The 25,762-nt window shown below is 40.0% G+C and overlaps 1 protein-coding gene across 4 annotated transcripts in view; it reads left to right on the top strand.

The window, feature by feature from the left end:
• Positions 1 to 25,762, top strand: part of HIVEP1 (HIVEP zinc finger 1) — a 173,292-nt gene that overhangs the window by 65,359 nt on the left and 82,171 nt on the right. For 2 of the 4 annotated variants that reach the window (XM_054018311.1, XM_054018312.1), the window contains one exon: positions 13,057 to 13,235. The exons of the other annotated variants lie outside the window; for them this stretch is intronic. In XM_054018311.1, the coding sequence (XP_053874286.1) occupies positions 13,148 to 13,235 (88 nt within the window). In that variant the 5' untranslated portion in view covers positions 13,057 to 13,147. The remainder of the gene's footprint in view (positions 1 to 13,056; positions 13,236 to 25,762) is intronic. 4 annotated transcript variants of the gene reach the window in all.

Below are 25,762 nucleotides of genomic sequence, written 5' to 3'. Positions count from 1 at the left end.
GTTGGTGTGCGTGCCTTATTATCTTAGTAACAGGATAACATAGTCTTTAAGCTTCCCTTATTGCTAACTGAAATGTCCTGCATGGGCTACATTTGAAGAACTTTTGTTTTTGGACTGTTTTTTTTTTTCGGGGGGGGGGGGGGATTTTTCTTCATAACTGAAAGTTTCTCTTTCAGCAGTGCTGGCTAATTACTTTTCAAAAAATTCTAAAAAGTATCACTGTCTTTCAAAATTTGAAATCACAATTTGTAACTGACCATCAATAAAAAAAAAATAAATTGGTCAAAATATTTCGTTTAGGTAATTTTTTGAAACATTTAATTTCAATTTCAACCTTTTTAAAAAAAGATAACTTTTATTGGTATACAAATGAACTAAAATTTCAAAAAGAAAAGTAACTTCAAATAAAAAAATGAAGCTTCTTGTTTAAAAAATGTTGTAACAGGACAGTTCAACATTTTTTGAAACTTTTTTCCCCCCAAAATTTTGAACTGGGAGATTAATCAAAACCATCCCTTTCCTCTGAACAGTTTCAGTTTGGAGGAATCAACATTTTTCCTAGTAAAAAAAAATGTTTATTTAGAAAATTCCCAACTAGCTCAACACTCCTCCTCCTCACAATGAAGGAGGATACTCTCTTGCCTGAGTGTAGCTTGGCTTCAGTCTCATATGGTATGAACATCTCAAGGTCTAGAAATCTGGGATCACTGTGACGTACCAGGGTACAATCCAGACCAGTGAGGGCCTGTGTCACCCCTGCCCTGCAACCTTAGATGCCTTACAATGCCTTACTGGTAATAGCTTCCAGGTGGACCACCCCCGAACAGCCTTCCAGCATGAAGTTCACACCCTTAGGGCTGGTCCACACTAACCCCCCACTAAGATACGCAAATTCAGATACGTGAATAACATAGCTGAAGTCAAAGTATCTTAGTTCGAACTTACCGCGGGTCCACATATGGCAGGCAGGCTCCCCCGTCAACTCCGTGTACTCCTCTCGTGGAGCAGGAGTACCGGCATCGACGGCGAGCACTTCCGGGATCGATTTATCGCATCTAGGCAAGATGCGATAAATCAATCCCAGAAGATCGATTGCTTACCGCCGGACCCAGAGGTAAGTATAGACGTACCCTTTGTGTCTGTGTGTAACTGCAGCCTGCCAGCCACAATTGGGTTACATGCTGACTCTCGCCAGTCTGGATAATACTGCAAGGTGACCTCAATGCACTACCAGTCCTGGACTTTCCCCAGTAATGTATGTCTTGTATTGCCCAGCCTTCTCCTGGACAGTCCAAATATATTAAGTTCATTATTCCTTTAAAGAAATAATATACACCAGTTTATCACCGGAAATGGAGTTACGCAGACACTTTAGGTTAAATACACTGGATTAGATAAAACAATGAAACATTTATTAACTAACTACAAAGAGATGTTAAGTGAGTACAAGCAATGAGGCATAAAAGTCAGAATTCAAAGCAAAGTTCCTCACCGCATGCGTCCAACAGCATTATTGAACAAACTTGCGGGTCAGGACTCCTCTCCCAGAGTCCAACAGCTGTTATCTTTATCTTCTCAGGTGGAGAGAATGAGATGAGCAGAGAGAAAGAGGAGTGCCTTGGGGTGTTTGCCCCTCCTTTTTATAGTTTCAGTCCCTCTTTGAAAACCTTTTCCGGGTGAGAACCAAGATACAGGGGGTCTGGTGGATGAAGAAGACGTCATGCTGTTTCTTTGCTAAGTTGCAGATCTTTGTACCTGCCTCCTTTCTTGCCAAAGAATGGCCACTTGATAGGTGATAGCTTTGTTGACATCTCACTGGAGGCATCATCTTGCCCTTTGTCTTTAAGAAACTGGTTTAGCCACTTCCTAGACTTATCTGGGAAACACACTTCAATCATGATTTCAGCTTATGTTGCTACATGCATTGTAGCATGACATTACTGATTAGCAAATTGATATTTCAAATGATATCTCACAAGACATGTCATGTACAAAGATTATTACAGTAGTGTGTAGGATGTGAATATAAGGGCGCATTCCATCACAATCAAAAACACTAAAATGCCGTAATCATAATCATACAATTATTGCATGGTGTCACTATAGAGCTGAGTTAAGGTTGTTGAGGTTCTTTAACTGTGTATTTGCATATCTTACTATGTTGGATTTATTTTAAATTTAACCTTACCTGAAGTTCCTGGGTGCATTTACTCTCAACCCTAACTCCATCTTATCCTAATTTTTGTCTGTGAATTTTAAGGAGCGCTATATCTTGTTACATCATATCCAATTTGTATCACCAAGGAGTAACAGTATAATATTAACTGACTGTTAGAGAATGTGAAGATTCCTATCAGTCTGTACAGAATATTCCCAATATGCATTTAACAGGGAGATTTACTGTAGGTCTGTCTCTTTTCTGCTACATGAATTTATTAGAATCCTTGAGATCAAGGTCAGAAGGGACCCCCAGATAATTTAATCTGACCTCCTGTATATCAGAGGCCACCAACACCAACCAGCACCTGCACACTACACCCAACAACCAAGCTTTACTGTGGTATCACCAATGATTTTGCAAGATCCTCTTTTAAATTTTATTTTTAAAATAAATAAAACTCTGACCTATTATTAAAGCAAAATCTTGTAAATGTTGTATTGTAGCCAAACTTGACTTGACAAAACAAAATCAGAAATCTGCAAAGCAAGCCCAAATGTTATTTATAATATACTGTGTCACAGTCAATTGTTTGATATGGCAACATTACTTCTGATCTTCTGCATACAGCAGCATTCTGACAGTTACTTGGTAGATAATGTTTTCACCCCTCAGCTCACAGAGAGCCAAGAAGTCACGTACCTTGTTCATGTTCACAAGTTGCTTGACAGAGGCTTGGAATGTTTTTTTTTAAAATATATGTTTGGTTACACAGATCGACCAAGAGAAATGTAATGGAAATTGGACTTGCAAAGCATGACAACTCCCCATTTTGTTCCAATTTACATTAAAATTCATTTTTATTTCCCGTATGTGGTTTAGCATTATTTTTCCTCTTAAGTAGTAACAAAGAAAGATGACTCAAGTCAACATCTGTTGTTTAGTTGAGACTTTCATTGCCTCTTCTATGTTACATAGATTTGAAAGACCTGATGTCACTTTGTGCATCCGATGTGCCAACCATAGATTGGAATGTGGGTGCCTATTTCCATACTGTGATGAGTATATCCACAGACCCATAATTGATAAAATGTTACACTCGGTCCCAGGTCTGGAGGTAGTTTGAAGTGCTTTCCTCAACTATCCTTGGCATATTCTATTTTTTGAAAACTCCATTTTTACTAGGATTTTCCCTTTTTAAAATAAATAATCTAGGAACTGGTATAACCGTTAATTTATTAGTGAACGAGTTACACTGTCTTGCAACCTCCTAATCTGTACTCTTCCTCCATTTTCAATAAGTGCTAGGATATGTTGAGTTGTTGTTCTGATGACCGGGAGATCGCTGAGCAATGTTTGGTCGCTAAGTTGAGGGCATCGTCATGAATTCTGACTTAACAGAGTGGGCCCTGTGAAGGCTGCCATCTTCCACACCGATATGGAGCAGATGCAGCCACATGCGACTTGTGGATACCCAGCTGAATACAGTGATGCGGTTCATTACGGGAACCTTTTAAGTCATCTCCAACACCATGGCTACCTGTTCTGTCTAACATCGCTCCCCACTGATACACTGAACTGTTGCGACATTCTGCAAAGCTCAGTGAATCCAGGAAAACAGATGTCTTCCTATTCACCAAGACTTTGACAGTGCCCCCCCCCCAACGTCTTAAGTCCTGCAAGCCTTTCTGGGAACATTAGTTTAGCCTCATACAATTAGGCTATGACCAGAAGGAGTCTTGGAAAGCAGATTGGGCTAAACAAGACTTAAAAAATAAGCACCTTGTGGCGGATCCCATGCAGAACGTTCCTGGGTTTGACCTTCTGCAGTCACCCTGGTCAACTCTCAACCGAATTCGATCCAACCACGGTAGATGTGGGTATCTAATGCACAAATGGAAAATCAAGGACTCCCCAGTGTGCAAGTCTGATTCCCCACAACAGACCATCAAACATATCACTATCTACTGCCCAATTTATAAATATGGAGGAGGCATTACTGCAATAAATTCTGCTACTCCTGATGTAGCCATATGGCTCCGATCAACTTCAGGTGAAATTGTAGTTGCTCTATATCAGCCATATGAAAGAAGTAGTAAATGCTAGTAGAGCATTTTGGTTGCAACTCCCAGACCCTTGTGAGCTTAGGCAGTTCCTGTGAACTTTCCTCTACTGCAAGTCACTAAGTGAGGATCTGTTAATGGCATCTGGAGGACTGGAAATTCTATTGGCATTCTTAAATTGTAATCTTGTTGGGTCAGGAACCCTCTTTTTGTTATATGCGGGTGCAATACCTATCATAAGAGGGCCTTCATCCTTGGTTAGTGGCTTCTAGGTGTCACCATAATACAGACGACAATATTCTTATGTAGCTACCGGACCTGCCGATTGTAACATCAGTTTGAAGTCTCTAGCTCCTTTTGGACTCCTCAATGCTTTTGGATACTCAAATATACACTGAAAAAGGCTCACTTAGAGCTAGGCAGAAGACTATGCTCCATTCGATCAGACATAGATATGTCTATGGTAATCCCATATATTTGTCACCTCCACGGATGCTTATCTAGTAATTCATGATGGATCTATATCCAAAGCCCATTGAAGTAATTAGAGAGATTCCCAGTGTCTTCAAATGGGCTTTGCATCACACCCTATGTCTAGGAATGAATCCACACACCTTGAAAAAACTTTAGTACAAAATGTGGCATTCCATTTACTTAGTAACACTACCAGGGTGAACATATCACCCTGGTGTTCTGGTTGTCCTCTAAATACAGAGTTCAATTTAATCTCTGATCTGAAATTCGAAGACTGTGATTTAGTGTGCTGGATTGCCCTTGGATGCAGACTTTGATAACATTCGTATCTGTTCTTCATAGCCAAATACCATTTTGAGCTGTAGCAAAAGGCTCTCTTCTTCATTGACTCTCTCTCTCTTTCCAAATGGAGATATAAACAGTTCAAGAAGCTGACTTGTGAGAGAGTAGACTCAACCATGTCTCAGAGGTGCTGTCATCTTTTATCAGTGATATGGCAGCCAGGGCAGTTGTCTCTGGCACTGAAGCTTGCTAGCATGTATGGCTGCATTTTTCAGGCCTCCATTAGGATATTCATCAGAAGCTTGCGGACCTGCCATAGGATGGAGAGATTCTCTTTGGAGGCAAGGGTGGAAATGGAGGAGGTTCTCATGAAGGCCTAGGTCACCCTTTGTTCACTTCCAGGTCTATAGGCTGAACTATCTTTCCCGTGTGTGTATATATAGAGAGAGGCAAATTCACTGGCCAGGAAGCCAACTTACACTTTTAATGGGATTCCAGGGTTCCCATTATATCGGACTGAAAGCATTCTTCCTTCTTTCCAGCAAAAGCCTTTCTGCAAGGGAGGCTTCCCCCACTCCCCTCCTAGCCTTGAAATCTGTGAGTGGCCCTGGTTATCTTGGACATCTGGGTACTCTGTATTAGTCAGTGAAGTTACAAAAACAGAGAAATTTCTCCTAGTCACAGCTTGTCACTTCAGGAATGCTGTTGAGTTCAGCAATATCAGGAGGAGACCGTATAAAAAATTCACTGCATCCTCAAAAAGAATGCTAGTAAGATAGTGACACCAGGCCTAAGAGGCGGGAGGAGTTATCTTTTTTTGTGCTCCCTCATATTCAAAAGGAGAGAGAGAGGCTCTGTCCTTTCCAATCCTGTGCATTGGAACTCCTTAATTTTTACTGTGTGAAACCTCTTTCTCCTTTCATAGCCTTGGAGTTCAGGGTTTCTTTCCCATGTTTCTGAAGGAGAGAGAGAGGTAGGCTGGCCAGGATAGTCCCTGTTCTTCATTTCCCATACTTTTCAAATGACTGCTTTGCTGCAGGAAAGAAAAGAGGCTAGGGAAGCTCCATCTCAAAGCTGGATAGAGTTAGACGTTAAAGCACTGGCCGTAGCTTTGGTAGCTACTCTCAAAATGCGGTCTGAGGAAAAGTATAGAGCTGTAAAAGCAGCAGTAAGTAAAGCAATATGGTCCATTAAACCTCATTTTCAAAATCACAATGCAGTGAGCACACATGAAGCAATAGTGTAGTACAGCGTTTCTCAAACCGGGGTCTGCGGACCCCTGGGGCTCCCCAAGGGTACTCCAGAGGGGCCACGAGCCCCATTGATCAACTCCTTCCCCCTTCCTCTCTCAACTCTTCTCCCTCCCTCCCTGCACCTCCTTCATGCTGGGGAAGCTGAGAGGGAGGGGGAGGAGCAGGGACTCTGGGTCCATGCCACTCCCGGAAGCAGCCAGCATGTCCATGCGGACCCGGGGAGGGGAAAGGGGACCTCTGCGTGCTGCCTTTGGCCCGAGTGCTGACTCCGCAGCTCCCATTGGCCGGGAACTGTGGCCAATGGGAGCTGTGGGGACAGTGTCTGCAGGCAGAGGCACGCATGGAGACCCCCTGACCCTCCCCCTGCCTAGGAGCCACTGCCAGAGGGATATGCCGGTCACTTTCGGGAGCCACCCAAGGTAAGCGCCGTCCCCCTCATCCCCTCCCGCCGCCCCCACCCTGCCCCAGCCCAGAGCCCGCACCCGAACTCCCTCCCAGAGCCTGCACTCCTCACTCCGTCCTGCACCCAAATTCCCTCCCAGAGCCCACACCCCCTCCTGCACCCCAGACCCCGAGGGGGCCCCAGCCTGGTGAAAGTGAGTGAGGGTGGGGGAGAGCGAGTACGGGGGGGGGGATGGAGTGAGTGGGAGCATCGCCTTGGGGGGGGAAGGGGACGGGCAAGGGTGGAGCGGCTCGGCTTGGGTGTCCCCGAAAAATTTTAAATCAAAATTGGGGTCCTTGGGTTGCTAAAGTTAGAGAACTGCTGGTGTAGTACTTAGACACTGGAAATGATGGTCAGGTTTAACTTGTGTCTTCTCTATATACATCCATAGGGCATTTAAAAATCGGTATTGTCATAAATGTAAATGTCTATTGGCTCCATTTCATACATTGTCCTTGGTTATGAAATTTACAGAAAAGATGTAGACTAAGTCAGTTGTAACATTTTCAAATAATGTATTTTATGGTACAGTGCACACAACTAACAAATAGACGTCACTGTTTGCTTATACTATAGTTGTATATGTGAAGAAAACCAATCACTTTTAGTTTTAATATAACTAAAGGAAATTTGTGAAATTTTATTTTAAGAATCACAACCAGTATAATTCTATTTCAAAGGAAAATTAAATATTGCTCAGTGTATCAGATTTGGAAAGTATTGCAGAACAAGGAAGAAGGTTAATATGTTGCTTAATTTAGCAAAATGGCCTTCCAGAAAAAATACGAAGCTTGTCAAAAATAAATAAAATTGAATTATGATTCCACTGTTTTGCTGAATTTCATATTATCTGCCGTTTAGTTTTACATATTGTTTATCTCAAATGTTGTGCTTCGTTCTCTGACCAATGGATAGGGTGACCAGGTGTCCGGTTTTTGACTGGAACACCCGGTCGAAAAGGGATCCTGGCGTCTCCGGTTCTGACCGGGCCGTGGACTGTCTGGTTGGTGACACTGCGCAGAGGGGCTGGCAGGCTCCCTGCCAGGCTCTGCATGGCTCGTGGGAAGCAGCTGGCATGTCTCCTCCTCCGGCTCCTATGTGTAGGGGCAGCCAGGGGGCTCCTCACACTGTCCCCACCCCAAGCACTGCCCCCACCACGGTTCCTGGCCAATGGGAACTGCAGGGGCAGCGCTTGCGGAGGGGCAGCGCGCAGAGTCGCCTGGCCGCGCCTCTGCGTAGGAGCCAGATGAGGGACATGCTGCTGCCAGAGCCCTCACCCCCACCCGCACACCAACCCCCTGAGCCAGCCCGCGGAAAATGAGCGGGTGAATGAGGGTGGGGAGAGTGAGTGAGAGAGAGGGGGGATGAAGTGAGTGGAGGTGGTGCCTTGGAGAAGGGGTGGGGCCTGGGCGCGATCTCAGGAGGGGCGGGGCAAGGGTGTTTGGTTTTGTGTGAGAAGAAAGTTGGCAACTCTACTAATGGAAGTTGGTCCAATAAAATATATTACCTCACCCACTTTGTCTCTCTAACATAGGAAATAATTTTATATATTTTTATATAACTGGTTTGAAAACATAGAGAATTAAAGGAAAACTATATGTAAAAAGTAAGCCAAAAATACATCCAGTATACTGACATGTACAGCAAAATCTTTCTCTGAATGACAGATATATTAAATTTTAATGTGGTTGTAAGGTCAAAAACAATCTTTTGATTAGTACCAATTTGAGAAGTCTTAAAATCTCAGTTAATTATATTTTTATTCTCTTTTTAAACAATAGTAATAGAAACAAAGTATGTATTTAATTATAAGTAATAAAAATGCAAAACTTGTTTCCAAATCACTACAGTCAAAAACCTGCAAGCAGATTGTAAAAGGTGATAACCTGCACTTTGGTTTAGCCTTAGGTGTTAAGCATCATGAACTGTTGTAGTCTTCTTACTATAGTTAACAGTGTATCCTTTAAAAAGAACGTGTGTGTGTGTGTGTGTGCGTGTGTGTGTGTGTATGTATTTTATATATATATATAAAAAAGAGAGAGAGACCCCCCAACACTAATATATAGGGGGAGGGGAGAGAGAGAGACACTATATTGGCAGATTGATTGATATAGAGCTAAGCAATGTTTTAGTGCTGGGTCAGAATAAGACACAACAGTAAAATCAAGATCCTTTGGAGTCAAGTCACAGAGTTCTTGTTATAGTACCCTTTTGCCTACTACGCATTACAGTATATTGCTTTTTTATTTAATTTTAAAGATTGCTTGATGGTTCACCAGCCATCCCTCGATTTTGCCTGTTTGCCCATGTCCTGTGAGCAGGCCAGGTATTGAAATAGGAGACTTGTGCTCCCCTAAGCACTCAGATCACACTTTTCTATACTTCAGTAATCTGCTACTCAGAACCACGGAAATAATGAGTACAGTGCGAGGGATGGCACAGCATTAACTGGCTGTCATCACATGAACATGTGTAACCCAAAATAAATATTGTAAATCTCTTTTAGGTCTACCAGTCTGGACTGCAGTCCTTTCAGTGTTTGCACTCATAGGATTAAGATATCTTTTGGATGGAACATAATAGCGGCCCATGTTTTACATATAACAAAACCCAGACAAATAGGCTAGCAGTTTTGAAATCTGTTTTTTTTTTAAATGAAAACCCGGGTCTTCATTGGCAGCATAAATGCCCTCAATAATATAGATGGGAAACAAGGTAAGAAAGCCATAGGGCAGAATTTGTGAGTGAAATGTAAGTTAAACGTTTTGGTATAATAAAAGGGAGCCCTTCCCCCATAATACTCTTGTATTTGGAAACACTTTAAAAATGAATTCTTTGATTTGAAAATATAACAGGTGGCTTCTACATTGCTTTTGATGATACAAAAAACATTTTTTATGTTGAATAAGTTTTTTTTTTTTTTTTTTGAATGAAGCACTAGACAGTGGGTTATTGTAATATCTTTGTGGTCCCAATCACACTTGCCCCCAAACTAGACATAATTAAACAATTTCACTTGATATCTGTAGTGGCAAGATTGTGAATTACTGCAGATTCTGTTAAGAAAAAACGTATAGTGAAAGTACAATTTCTGTACCTTGTCATAATCTTTTTGGTTATACTTTCTCACAAAAGGGTTAAAGTTGTTCCTGAATCTGTGGTATAGGTGCACTGTAGTAATATGTACACCGCTACCTTGATATAATGTGACCTGATATAACATGAATTCGGATATAACGCGGTAAAGCAGTGCTCCGGGGGGGGGCTGTGAACTCCAGTGGATCAAAGCAAGAAAGCAAGTTCAATATAATGCGGTTTCACCTATAACGCGGTAAGAATTTTTGGCTCCCGAGGACAGCATTATATCGAGATAGAGGTGTATATAATCTTTCTCCATGTGTGTCACAAGTTGATATCTAGATTGTTCAGCCATCTAACTGCTGCCTCATCAAGGGTAGCAAGGTGTTGCAATCTTCTGACTGTGCACTTCAAATTGTTTGACGGTCTGCAGCGCTGCTCCGTAGTCATGCTGTGAAAACTGGGCCAAGCATTTCTACATTGTGGCTGCCATTCTTGTTGTTCCCGTCAGCAGTCTGTTAAGTCTGGTCCAGGATTTGCATTCCAGATTGCAAAAGGTGATGTGAGTTAGGGATTCTGAAATTCATCAGCATACCTGTCTCTCTATCCCAGAGTTGCTGCCACTCTGTGAGGACATAGCTGTTGGCCCTGATGTTCTGTTGTTCGTCCGAGATTGGCACTAGGCCATTAGCACTGGACATGAATGTTTGTCGCATAAGGATGTTTCGAATTCAGTTGTGGCAAGTCAGCAGGAACTGCAAATGTCGGTGTTTTCTTGTGGAGGTGGCCAGATCTTATAGGAAGTGTGTATTGCTTATTTGCCCCCATTGGAACCATTGTTAGCCTTTCATGTAGCAGGCTGTTTTCATCTGTCATAGCCCTTCATGCTGTTTTAAGGGAAACAGCATCTCATCGAAGTTCTGAGGAAGATATGAGTCAACACGTATACATTTTATGTTAATGTGTGGCTAAGACAATCACTAATGGCATGGGTGGCTGTATTCAGTTCCATATCAAGACACATATGCCAACTTCTGTCCCAGACTGCTCCACAATATTGCATTGGAGCAAATACCAGTACTAGGATTGAGGTTTGTAAAACACTTGCCTGTGCTCCTCAGGATGTCCCGGCTAGCTTCTGGAAAAGGAAGTGTGGGAAGTGATCTTTTTCTTCACTTATCCTAATAGGACTAATAAGTTAGAGTGCAGTCCAGTTTCACTCCTAAGTAAGTGTCAGCTGGCTGGAAAGGGAGTGAACATTCTCAACACAGCCTGTATGGGTTGGATGGCTGGGCAGTTCTTCAGATAGAAGGTTGTGGCCACTGTTTTATACTCACTTAACGTAAGTCTCTGCTGAGGAAGGCAAGTGGCCAGAGCATTCATGTCCTGGATGAGTGGTTCTTCAGTATTGTGTGGTTGTTTACTACATCAAGTTATATGTTATCTACATATATGCACTTATCAGCTTTAGTTGTTGTTAGGTCATAAATGCATATGTTGAAAAGGAGAAGAGGTGGAACAGATTCTTGCGTTATGAAGATGCCTAAGTTGGCTGACTGTCTCCAGTTTGCAAAATGAAGCTTTGATTCGTTATTTCTATAATGAACCACACCATGGTATTGCAAGAAATAGTCTGCAACAACTTGCTGGCCAACAGTATCATATGGCGGTGACAGATCAACCAGAACGGCACCAACTTTCTTGACCTTCTTGAAGGCATCTTCGATGTCTTGTGTTAGGCAAATGACTTGATCTTGGTTATGCAGTCCTTGTCTGAAGCTAGACTGAATGAAGGGCAGTTGTGGTTCAGTAGCCTTATTGATCTGCATCAGAGTCAGTCTCTCAATAGCTTGTATGTGACATAAAGGAGATAGGTGGTTCCATAGCTCTTGGGGTTTTCCAGGGGTTTTCCTGGTTTCAGAATGTCTACGAACTTTGCCCTGCACCAGATTTATGGGATGCAATTATCTTGGAGACATTGGTTGAGGAACCAAAGCAGCCAGCTTTTGGTCCTAGGTGAAGTAGAAACTCCATATTTATATAATCCAGGCCTGGAGCCTTTACTGTTTTCATAAGGTTTATGGGCTAGTCCCTCTTTGTCTGGAAAAAGGAACCCTCGAGTTCGAATCCACACTAGGAGCCTCCCACCTCTCTCTAGTCTCAGTTTTGTCCGCACAGCTGAAAGACTTACCCAAGTTCTGTATATGACCATTAGCCACCAGCTGGGTGTGATGATTGTGGTGACTGGAAACTCTCTTATTTGCTGAGGCTGGAATCTCCAGAATGTCTTTTGAGGGTCTGCTACGTTTTTTGGCTAGAATGAGTAAAGTCCGTCTTTGTGACTTTCTCTCACTATCAATCATGCCTGGTTTGAGCCAGTAATGGATTGAGTTCCTTGCTCTTAGTAACAGGAGATTTGAATTCCTGGTAGAGATTAATTACCTTTGGCCACACAGGAACATACTGTCAGTGATAGCTTCTAGGGCAGAGGTTCCCAAAGTTTGTTTTGCTGCGCCCCTTTGGGAGATTCATATCCCATGTGCACCCCCTTCTTTCTAAGGGACAGTATGTCCATGGATGTGTGGGGTCCAGGTCTAGTGCTCCATGCCCTGCAATAATCCCTTGCCTAGGACTTTCTTCAGGTGGGTGGCCCCATCAGAATGCAGTCTGGCTATGCCCCCCCCCTCTTGTGCCCTTGCCCCTGTGAACCTCAGAATCACTCACAGGTTGCAAGCTCCTCTGGCCCTGATGTTATCCCTGGCACACACGCACAAGAGCCTGTGCAGGCAGGGAGGAACTAGCTCCCAAGGCAGAGCATGCATATCAGCCTCTAAGAGGCCAGCAAGCTGGAAAGCCCCCCTCCACACATACACTTCTTACATAGGGAGAGACCATGCCCCTCACTCCTCGTCTTTCTTTCCTTCTTGTTCTTCTGGCCTCACAGCAGGAGCTGGAGCAGGAGACTCAACTAGTGAGAGGAATTCTTATTTTATCAACAATATTTTGAAGAAACAAGAAAAAATTCTTAACCAGTCAGGTCTTTGCACCCCCCTCTACCCTCGATAACCTCATAGTTCCCCTTGCCCTCCAGCTTGAAAACCAGTGCTCTAGGGATCAATTTTTTTAGCAGCTGCCTGAACTAATTTGCAGAAGTTTGGTAGGAGTTGTTTAATATTGCCTGGACATGTGAAGTTCATGGCCAGTTCACTGACTGACATCTCTAGTTCTGCTTGAAAGACCTCCCACTGAGCTTTCCGATAATTCCACTGGGCCTTCTGTAAGCTGTTTTGTTGTTGATATCCACAGGCCCGTGGTGATCAAAGAGAGCCCATGCTGAGACTTTGGGAAAGCTTCAAGCACCTTCCACATTTGACCACTGGAACCAGTTGCCTGGAAGATGAAAAGACAATGGTGGATGAAGAGCCTGTTACCCATCTGCTACTGTGAAAGCTTGGCATTTGCTTTGGATCATAGAGGAGTTATAGGTCAGCGACTGAAGTCCACTCCATTAATCACTCTCCGTCTGCATTGTTGTCAGGGTATCACAGATTGACATAGTAGGAATTGAAGTCACCACAGTAGATGGAAGATCCTAGAAGGGTGGGCAGAGCAGGGTTTGGCTAGTTAACTGATGGAGGGTTGTAGACATTAATCAGCATAGGTTTGTTTATCTTTATTGCCTGCCATTCTACAAAGTCATTTGGACCAGATGTCTAGAACTCTGCAGGAGACGCAAACCACTGCATGGAAGGGACTCCTGTTTGGGAGCGTGCAAGCTGCTTGCGAACACTAGCACGACCAGGGACTGCTGCTGGTGAGCCTAGTGCCGGCCCCAGTGGGCAGGGCTGGGGGTGGTACAGTCACGCCGGAGGACTGCCTGGGCTGGGCGCTGGCTCCTGTGAGCGGCGGCCTGACATGCTGCTGCTTTTGCCGCTGCGATTCCTGGTAGAGTCCTGCAGCTTCACAGATATCTGCTTTGTATCCGTGGATATCCGCTCCTGCGAATATAAATTCGTATCTGCGGAGGGCTCTACAGATGACATAGTGACAGCCCTTCTCTAAGCTGGCATCCCAGACTGCTTGTGATAGTGATGATCCATGATGGTCTTGTCTGCAACTGAAAGCTGCACATCTCCTGAAGCAAGATAATGTGTGTTTCGGTGTTTGTAACTAAGTGGAGAAGGATAGCTCTTTTCACTGCTGATAGCTCATTGGTATTAAAATGCAACATCTTTAGAAACAGCCCTATGTCTAGGGTTTCTGGTCCTGGCCCTGAAAAGGGCCCCATTAGAGGATAGCTTTTTCCGTCTGATTATCATTTAAAACATGAGCCTATGTTCCACGTTTTTTTGGTCTGCTTTCATTTTGGTTGATGCTACTCACGGAGGGACGCCATGAGATGGTAATAGACATTTGTCCACTGTGCATCTAATGATAAAGCAAAACCAAGGATGTCGGTTTCTGAAGCAACCAAAATTATTTTAAACTATGTTCTTCTTTTCTTTAAAACAAAAATCTAGTGTTTCATCTAATGTGAAATCCTTTCTCCAACTTTAGCTAGCACCAAATGCTTCAGAGGGATGCTGTAAGACATCCATAATGGACAATTATGTAATAACAGCCTATAGGCCAGAATATTTCTTCTTAACCCCAGGCATTCAGTAGTCTATCCCTTGAACATTTTTATTCTAGCTAGAGTAACTGTATATGTCCAGTTCCTTTTTGTATCCTGCTAAGTTCTCAGCCTCAATAATGTCAGGAGGTAGTGAATTCCACAAGTTGATTGATTATGTATTGTAAAAAAGGATTTATTTTTATTCCATTCTAAACAAAACAGATAACTCAGTGTGAAAGCTAGGTCTAACAATTATATATTTTTAAAACAAGTGGGAAGAGAATTATTTACTTGTAAAGTAAATAAAGCCTGCAAGATACTCAACTACTAAGATAAACTTCATGATATTAAACATTTAGAGACCATATTTATTGGTCTTCAAATTTATCTTTTTTTCCCAATGGTTTGTCCTTGCTCTTATAATGTAAGAGAGGGTAAACAGGAGTGCTCCCATTGACTGTCTCTGTCCTCTATTATTTTGTATACCTATATTATATCAACTCTTTTACATCTCCACTGTAAATTAAGCTTAGAGAAATGTTCAGTCTCTCCTCATATTGAAGCCTTTCCGTACTTTTGATAATTTTTATTACCCTTCTTTGGACCTTGTGTACTTTTGCTATATCTTGTTTGCTGTATCCTACACTGACGGTAATACTAATGGCACTATAATATTTGCAGTAGTATTGTCTGTCTTTTTCGTAATACTGCCTGATATCTTGTTTACATTTTTGACTGGTATTGTGCATTATATATAGTTCTTGTCTGTGAGCTGTCTGCAGTGACATCTAGGCCTGTTCCTGAGTGGTTACAGTTAATCTACAATCCATCAACGTGTATGAGTAGTTCAAATAAGCATTGTGATTTGCTTTCTGTTTAACTCTGTCTCAATTTCATAATGTTTTGATAATGATTGCTCCCTTAGCAGATCAGGCAGTAACTTAACTATCTGAGAAGAAGCATTTTTCATGCAAACAATTTAGGTTCATAATGCACTAGGAAGATTGCATTACTCTGACTGTCCTGCGTGCATGGAAAATAAGTGATTGTTAAAACTTCCTACAACATTGGGATTTTTATACAGTATTCTATAAATATTGAATAAACTCAAGTACTTAGAGTCCTGACCTGTACAGAGCTGACTCCTAGTGGTAACACAGGGTGGTGGTTTTCCCTTTTTTGTCCAGTTTGTTTCTGACAACTGTCAGCAAGTCTGTCTTTGTGCTTATGCTAAATTTTGTATGGAACAATAGTAATTTCCGAATCCTTTGTTTACCATAACATGTAAAGCAATTAAATTACAACTATCAAACCTTTTAAATGACCTATTAGAAGTGGGAGATTTCAGTTTTTAATGACTGAAGTTTATGTAGTTTGTTAGTAGAGCCAGATTCTGCTATCATTACTCATGCTGAGTAATATGTAACTCTGGGTTTAATGGGATTACTCACTGAGTGTTAATTGTGAATAAATATGGCTGTTACTCTTCAGAAGTTATTAAAAATTTATATTTTAATTGACCTAGAAAAAATGATCACTAAACAGGATAAAACAAATGTAATGTTTAAACAGGCACGCAAACCACACATTTGACATTATGTCTAGTTGAACGGACACCAAATCTATTAACGAGTGAAATAATCTTAACAGTTGGACATAGGTGTCTTTGATTGAAAATTGTTATATGCTTCAGATGCGTTCTATTATTTACTGAACGGTACAACCTCATAAGTTCTGTCAATTTGACAAAGAACTTGATTATGCATCACCCTTTGTTAACCTGAGTAGATTCCCCAAACGCTTCAGCCGAAAATACGCTGGTTTAGATTAAACATAAAACAGATTTTAAGTGAGTAAGTGGTATTGATTACAAAATAAAATAAAATATAAAATTGCAAGCTAATTCCTAAACTTTACCATGCTAATAATTCTAAAAGCAAAAGGATTTCTCATCCGGAACTTCACCCGCAGTTCTTGCTAACTAGAATGCGTTCTAGTTAGGACCAGCCCCTCCCATAGCCTCAAAGGCGTTTCTTTGTCTTCCCGATGTTCCTTGCATAAAGATGATGGAGGAGATGCAGGTGAAGTGATGATCTCACTGTCCCTTATTTATACTTTTCTTCCTTTCAGACATAACCCTCCACCCAACTGGGGTGCTGTGAAATACGTAGTGTGTCTCAGGAGAATTGCAAATTTCTTGCTCACACCTTTTGTCTATGTGAGTCTTGAGCCCTCTCTGGGGATGACATGCAGGTCTTTTGATTATAGGCCCTTCTTTTTTTCTGAAAGGTTAGTGTGTGGGCATTTCCCAGACTTACAACATGTTTCAGTAACGAGACATGTAGCAAAATGTCATCACTTGCTGTACATTGATGCACACATTTAAACGGGACAATGAGTTTCAGCAAATCATGACTTTTCAAATGATCTCTCTCATTGTACTTTGTACAAAATATCATAACCATATACAAGTAGTGAATATGAGAGTACAGGGCAGTGTTCCCTTTCATTTTTTAGGTCCATGTGCGGAATGAATTTTGTTATGTGCATCAATATGGAGGTGATGTGTGACAATTTTATTTCTCTTTATCTTTGAGCCAGCAGCAGTACAGGACTTCTCCCTTATGCCTCTAATCTCATATGAGCATGTATGCCAGTGTGTTTCCCTTCCATTCCCAAGGCAGTAATTTGGGAAGTGTCTGGCTAAGTCAGATGATTTAGGGTAATTAACGCACAACTTTCCTGCTGATTTACATTTTCCCTGATTAATTCTTCTCCTCCACCTATGAGCAGCATTTTCCATTTGGAGCTGGAATGCCACTCAAGCTATGTTGCCAAAGAATATTTGAGAGTATTTAAGTCTGTACCACTGCACTTTCCATCCTCTGTAAACATCTGACAGAATTTTCTTATTAAGATCTCCATATTGCCTAAAGATTGCCTGGGTTGCTACACGTCTCACACAGCATTCTTTTACTCAGCATTTCAGTTTTACCTTAAAAACTGACATCTGAAATCTAATTTCAGGTTTAATAGGCTCAGATCTGTCAAGTTTTATTCACTGTGACCCTGATCCTGTGAGCTGCTGAGCACTGCCTGGGAAAGGTGGTGATCACTACACACAGCTCCTTTGACTTGAACTGAACGGGCTGAGGGCACTCAACACATTGCAGGAGACTTTTACACCAATTTTTTGGTAGTTTTTAAAACTTAAAAAAAACAATTAAAATAAGTTGTAAAATCAAACTTTGAGTCTAATTTGCCAGTTTTAGTTTAAACAAAACTCATTTGTTGCAGCTCTAGGAATAGAGCAAAAACTACCCTGTTTCCTCGAAAATAAGACATCCTCCGAAAATAAGGCCTACTTACAGTTTTGCCTCTCGTTGTAATATAAGGCATCCCCCCGATAATAAGACCTCCCCGATAATAAGGCATCCACCGATAATAAGGCATTTTTCATTTCTGAAAAATAAGACATCCCCTGAAAATAAGACCTAGCGCATCTTTGGGAGCAAAAATTAATATAAGACACTGTCTTATTTTCGGGGAAACAGGGTATGTGTGGCTATTGGATAAATCGGTTAGAAAGGCTAATCCCATGTTCACATCTGGAATTTTAACAGAACATTAATGTATCCTTGTGGTTGTATTTCATTTTGTGTTCAGATACACAGTTTCCTAAATCTTGTTCTACTGGCCAACTCGCATCACTTTCACCATCCACATAAATGTGCACGTTTTGTATTGAACTCAATGCAGAATTTTTTGATCATGGGAACAACTGAGAAACCTCCATGTTCATTTATAATTAGGTTAGCCCCGGGTCTTAGTTGAGAGGTTGTCAGTTTTTCAAAGGCTTTTCAATTTTATCAATTCCACCTTTCTTGTAATTTACCTTTGTCACAACCGATACATACATTTCATGCAGTATGAAATGAATAGGAGACAAAATAATTAATGTGAAAAAGATGAACTTTGGCAAAATTTTAATTAAATTAGGGCTGTCGATTAATCACAGTTAACTCAAAAAATTAATCACAATTAATCGCAGTTTTAATTGCACTGTTAAATAATAGAACACCAATTGAAATTTATTACATATTTTGGATGTTCGTCTACATTTTCATATATATTGTATTCTGTGTAGTAATTGAAATCAAAGTGTATATTATTTTTCCTTATAAATATTTGCACTGTAAAAACGATAAAAGAAGTAGTATCTTTCAATTCATCCCATATAAGTACTGTAGTGCACTCTTTGTCGTGAAAGTGCAATTTACAAACCTAGATTTATTTATTTTTTGTTACATGACTGCACTCAAAACCAAAACAATGTAAAACTTCAGAGCCTACAAGTCCGCTTAGTCCTACTTCTTGCTCAGTCAATTGCTAAGACAAACAAGTTTGTATACATTTAAGGGAGATAATGCTGCCCGCTTATTTACAATGTCACCTGAAAGTGAGAACAGGTATTTGCATGGTACTTTTGTAGCCAGCATTGCAAGGTATTTATGCTAAACATTCATATGCCCCTTCATGCTTCAACCACCCTTCTAGAGGACATGCTTCCATGCTGATGACGCTCATTAAAAAAATAAGCGTTAATTAAATTTCTGACTGAACTCCTTGGGGCAGAATTGTATGTCCCCTGCTCAGTTTTACCCACTTTTTGCCATATATTTCCTATTATAACAATCTCGGATGGTGACCCAGCATGTTGTTCATTTTAAGAACGCTTTCACTGCGGATTTGGCAAAACATAAAAAAGGTACCAATGTGAGATTTCTAAAGATAGCTATGGCACTCGACCCAAGGTTTAAGAATCTGAAGCGCCTTCCAAAATCTGAGAGGGACGAGGTGTGGAGCTTGCTTTCCGAAATCTTAAAAGAGCAACACTCCGATGTGGAAACTACAGAATCTGAACCACCAAGAAAATCAACTTTCTGCTGGTGGCATCTGACTCAGATAATGAAAATGAACATGCATCAGTCTGTACTACTTTGGATCATTCTCGAGCAGAACCGTCAGCATGGACACGTACCCTGGAATATTGGTTGAAACATGAAGGGACATATGAATCTTTAGCGCATCTGGACTTAAATATCTTGCAACACTGGCTACAACAGTGCCACGAGAATGCCTGTTCTTGCTTTCGGGTGACATTGTAAACAAGAAGCGGGCAGCATTATCTCCTGCAAATATAAACAAATTTGTTTGTCTGAGCGATTGGCTGAACAAGAAGTGGGACTGAGTGGACTTGAAGGCTCTTAAAATTTTACCTTGTTTTATTTTTGAATGCAAAGGTTTTTTGTACATAATTCTACATTTGTAAGTTCAACTTTCATGATAAAGAGATTGCACTACAGTACTTCTATGAGGTGAATTAAAAAATATTATTTCTTTTGTTTTTTACAGTGCAAATACTTGTAATCAAAAATAAATATAAAGTGTGCACTGTAAACTTTGTATTGTGTTGTAAATAAATTCAATATATTTGAAAATGTAGAAAACATCCAAAAATGTTTAAATAACTGGTATTCTATTATTGTTTAACAGTGAGATTAATTGCGCGATTAATTTTTTTAATCTCTTGACAGCCCTATTAACGATACAAAATAGTGCTGTTTTCCAGTATGAACTGTATCTCCATTAATGGGCTTTGCTGGAAAAGCTTTGCGGTGTAGGCTGTCCCTCAGTGTCTCTCCTGCAGGGTCTCCCCCTTAGCAGTTGCTGATCACTCACCTCTCCCCATCCTCTCTAGGCAGGATTTTTTTAAACAGTTTATTGTCCTTTGATCTTTTAGGCCCCAGCCTTGGAAAAATATAAACTTGTTAATCTATGCAGAGGCAGGCGGTTAGGTGCATCCCAATCAAGAAGCGAATTGTTCTCTTAATGACCCTTGAAATATTTCCTCCCCCCATATTTTATCTTTAGTAATTGATTATTTTTCTTCTTGTTCTTTCTAAAAGCCCCTTTTAAAATCAGATCCATGTAGTTAGAATAATATGAATCAAGTAAACTGAGATGCATCATATAAAAAAGAAAAATACTGATACCTCCACAACTTGCCTGCAGCATAACCCCTGCCATAGACCTATACTAATGATATCTCGTCATTCCATGAATTGGCTAAGAAATCACCAGCCTTTTGTTTACTTCAACCATTTCCCTGTCAGAATCTGGAATGGATACTTGTGTTTTTTTTCTTTGATTTCTTCAAATTTAACTGGAACAACTTGCCCCTTGTGGTTATCTTCATTTTTTTATTTACCTTTTTCATACTGTTTCTGTATTGTTCCTTGAAAAAAATCCTCTATTGAGTTACATAGAGCATATAAAGCACAAATTAAGTGTTGAATAGTGGCTCCACTAGCAACTTACATAATTAAGAACATGTTAGCTATAATGATCATTCAGTTCTATGTATATAGGTAATATTTGGCTTTCTGTGTAGAATATCAGCATAGCAGTGTAGTAATTATTTCAGTAGTTTGTTGATTAGAAACTCTGCAAGTGCAGACACTATCACTATCATTATTTGTGCTTGGTTATATAATTGAAACAGCTATAAATAAAAAATAATTGTCTTGTGTCACAGCTAATATCTGAGGTAAACACAGTAATGCCTTGCTTTGTGGCACTACTGGGATAGTCACTATCCTTCAGTGTAATGAAAACTAAAGCGATTACATAATATACTTACTCATACAATGTAAAAGGATGCCTTCATCAGATGATTCAGCTGGTGATCTTTCACCATCTTTACTTCTGAATGGTTTGCTTGATAGTAACTGTGGGTTTTGGTTGTCCCCACAGATTAGAAGACACTTAATTCTTTGGGTTGTTTGTTTTTTATTTTTCTAACCTAGTGATGCACGTAGTCGTCATCCAAGGATCTATCTATCTTTGTCAGCTTATTTTTGAGCAAGTTTAATAATCAATTCAAACAGTCTAAAAATGCAAATAGTATCAATATAAGATAACATTGTGGAGGTGATTAAATTCATAGTGTGGAGGATTGACTTTGGACCTGATTTTTCAAACACATATAATTTATGCATAAGTCCCACTGAGCTATCTGTAGTTCAAAAGCTTGTCTCATTCACCAACAGAAGTTGAGTCCAATAAAAGATAGCATCTCACTCATCTTGTGTCTTATGCTTAAAGTAACACACACATGATCATAAGATTGGAGCTTTTGTGTATTACGTTTAATATATACACAGTTAGGGCACTGAATTTTTCACTAATGTGGTACGCATGTTCACTGCTTATGTACATTTAGTCTGAAATTATAAAGCATGTTATTTAACATAATCAAACCTCTTTTTAAAAATGCAAAGCATTTCTTAAAATAAAAATGAGTGAGAGGATTATTTTATTTTCTACCTTTTGTGTTTTATGTTTGGTTTTTTTTTATTTTAATTTTTAAATGACAACAAATAATAATTTAGGACACATAGTATGTTGATAGTGTTCAAAGTCAACAGTAAGAAAAAGGTTAATGAAAATTTCACTGAAACACTTTTGTCTGATAAGTCGCTGATCAAATAGATAGGGGCTGGTAGGATACTTTACACCTAAAGAAATACCTTAAACTCAAAATATTAATACTTAAACATTTATAATAGGTAGTTTCAGCAATTAAACGTTCTCTGAATCTGCCTGCCAATTTTTAGGATCAAAACATATTGTCTCATTTGTAAGAACTTTTTTTTCATTCCCTGTTGCTGCATGAAAGATCCACATGGTGAGAGACAACTGACTGTACGGGGAAACGGTGAAACTGACAATACACAAAAGCAGTGTCCAGTTCACAAACCTGAAAAATAGGGGCAATTATTGTCCAATGTAGTCTTTTAGTTACAATAATCATGGATGTTACTTGTAGCACTATTAGGTAAAGTACTTTCAGACAGACGTTTGACTTAAAATTATTTAATATATGTTCTTGTACTGTGCTCATCAATATAGTACGAGCACCTTCCAGTCATGCATTAAACTAACATTTGGCATGTGTTAATTGTGCTCTTATCTTCTCCCCAGGGGGAGAAGTATATGCAGTGAAGTGTCTTGTTTTGATAGGGCTTTGTTTCAGGGTCTGTGTTTTGGACGGTATATTTTTCTTTTAATATGCATGTTGCTATGTTAGAGAAGACAAGGTTGAAGAAGTGTGTCTTGCACTTGGATGTGATGAGGTTTGTGATGGAGCATGTTCATGTCAGAACGAAAGATGTTTGGTAACATAATTTTTGTGACTTTTTATTGCTAATTGTCTATTTCACAAGGTTGGATTCTGTGGCAGGAAGGTAGTGGTGGGAGGTTTGGACTAGCAAAACAATCTTCAGTACAAGGGATTTACAGCTCTTACAGCTACTACACCTACTCGCTCATAGATTAACTTGCTCCTTTACACACCTCACCACATTCAAGTGCAAGACACACTTCTTCAACCTTGTCTTCTCTAACATAGGAAAATGCATATTATAAAAAATAACCCCCCTCAAATCCCCCCAAAAAACAAACACACAACCCTATCAAAACAAGACACTTCACTGCACACACTTCTCCCCCTGGGGAAAGGATAAGAGCACAATTAACATATGCCAGATATTAGTTTAATAGATAACTGGAAGGTGCTCATACTATGTTGATGAGTATGGTATAAGAATGTATACAGAATAGAATACAAGTGACTTTCAAGGAAAATACCATATATATCTGAAGATGGCAGTTCTCTCTGTGATAGGGTATAATGTTTTAGCTGTAACTTGTGCTGCTGAAGAAAGAATCTGACATGGAATGATCCTTATGTTGGATGCTTGTCAAATAAAGATGGCTTTATTAGAAAACCAGGTTATTTTTAATAACATAAATCTGAGATGTAAAATGATATTTATTGCCTAGGAAGTGATGTTTAATGAAAATGCTGTGTAATGAATACAATTGAAAGTTTCAGTTAACTCACCTGAATCTTTTTGCTGTACTAATGTGTGATTGACTTGATACTTCCAATTGTAACAGGTGGGTCTATCTCACAGGTGCTCAAACACTACGTGATGAGGGAATATAAAAGCCTTGGTTGATGGGCAGATGGATGTTATCTTACTCAGAATTCTCTCCTAAATTTTGTATCACGTAATCCATACTGTTTGTAATAATTTTCTAAACTGTGTTTTACAAACAACAGCTGTGGAATTGAATAAAAATGCAGCAGAAGTAGTAGTTCACTAGTGAAACACATTTTAAGAGGGTACTGTATCCAGTTCCCTAAAGCGAGAAGAAAATCAGATGCATTTGTTAGCAGGATTATTCTGGTTAAAGCAGTGGTTGTGAAATGGGTTTTTGGTTTTGTTTTACTAGAGTCAAGATAAGCAGGTCTATAAGGAGCTAAATGTTTTCTCCTGGCAATGATATAAGAGCTGATGCTGCCATTGCCTGCTCAGATTTAAATATAGTTTTTGTATCTTGATATTGATGGTGTATTTGTACTACAATGTGACTAAAATAAGGAGAGGTACCAGTGAAGAGTGAAAATCTATAAGAGGCCAGCCCTGGGGTGTGTCTTGTCAAGGGGGACCAGGACCCAAGCACTCGTCTAAATCTGTGGGTGAGAGGGAAGAAGAGCAGAGTTACCAGGACAAATCCATTTCTTGGAAGTAGTAGAGAATTCCCTGGCTGGTGCCAGGACTGCGTGGCAGCTTAGAGACTTAGGTGGAATCTCCCTGCCCCCAATACTTTTAGAACACTTGTGTGCCAGTGGTGTTATCAGACTGCATTGGACTATTTAATTCTGGATATTATTTTCTGTCTGCCCATTTTTTTTCTCCAGCTTACTCCTGCCTCTCTCCATTATCGCAAGCCGCAGGTCTTTTACTGCAGTATAGACTTACCCTATGTTTTTAATGTGGCTTGGCTAAACATAAAGGTATATAACTAGGAACAAAGAATGTAGGCTGTCCTTAGAGAATGGAAGACACTATCCTGGGAAGCTGAGACTCTGAAAAAGATTTAGGGGTAATTTTGGATAATCAGCTGAACATGATCTCCCATTGTGACACTATGGTCAAAAGGGAATAATGCAATCCTTGGATGCCAAAACAAGGAAATTTCAAGTAGCAGTAAAGAGGTTATTTTACTTCTGTATTTGACACTGGTGGGACCACTGCTGGAATACTGTGTACAGTTCTGGTGTCCACAATTCAAGAAGAACATTGATAAACTAGAGAGAGTTCAGAGAAGAGCCACAAGAATGAGTAAAGGATTAGAAAACATGCCTCATAGCGATAGACTCAAGGAGCTCAATCTATTTAGCTTAACAGAAAGAAGGTTAAGGTGTGACTTCATCACAGTTTATAAGTATCTAAATGAGGAACAAATATTTGATAATGGGCTATTCAGTCTAGTAGAGAAAGGTATAAGACAATGCAATGGCTGGAAGTTGAATCTAGAAAAATTCAGACAAAGTAAGGCGTACATTAAGAGTAATTAACGATTGGAACAACTTACCAAGTTCATGGTGGGTATAAATCAAGATTGGATTTTTTTTCTAAAAGATCTGCTCTAGGAATTACTTTGGGGAAGTTCTGTGGACTGTTTTTTACAGCAGGTCAGACTAGAATCTATGAAAATGACATTAATAATTTAATGTTATTTAGTAAGTTATTTTTAGTACACCTGATGCTTTTCTAAAGAGAAATAGGGAAGAAGTATTTATAACTTTTGTGTAGAGCTTGAAAATATATTATGTAATCTAACTCCAAAAACCTTCACAGTAAACCAATTATTCCTGTAATTGAAAAAGCGGAATATATTGTTTTATCAGACATATCCTGAGGCCATGTCTACAGATGGAAAATGTGTTAGCTAGGACATTTTAACTAATTTGATGTTAAATACAGCTTAGTTTCTGGTGTTGACAGAAGCAACACGTTATCTAGTAGTGGTTAACAGTAGGAATCCCACTTAGGGTAAAACCATATGTAACATCATGTTAATTAAAATGTGTTAGCTAATACATCTTTAAACACAATGCAGTTTCTCAGTATAGACGAGAACTGATGGTTATAAAGGTGTAAAAGATACAGTACGGTATACAGTTTTGTCATTAAGGGGACATAATTCCTCTCACACTTGTCTGTCAGATCTGTTTTAGAATTAGTGTCTTAGGCCGTGTTTACACTACTGCCGCTGCAGCAACACAGCTAAAATGTTGTAAGTGTGCTGCTGTAGTGCCATAGTGTAGACTCTTTCTTTTGTTACATTGATGGAAGAGGATTTTCCCTCAATGTCCGTAATCTGCTCCTCTGAGAGGCAATAGCTAGCTTAACAGAAGAATCCTTCAGTTGACCTAGCTGCGTGTACACTGGGGATTAGGTCGACCTAAGCATGGTCCTC

Source organism: Malaclemys terrapin, chromosome 2 (assembly GCF_027887155.1).
Source record: "Malaclemys terrapin pileata isolate rMalTer1 chromosome 2, rMalTer1.hap1, whole genome shotgun sequence".
Lineage (NCBI taxonomy): Eukaryota > Metazoa > Chordata > Testudines > Emydidae > Malaclemys > Malaclemys terrapin.
This window is presented reverse-complemented; position numbering and strand designations above follow the sequence as displayed.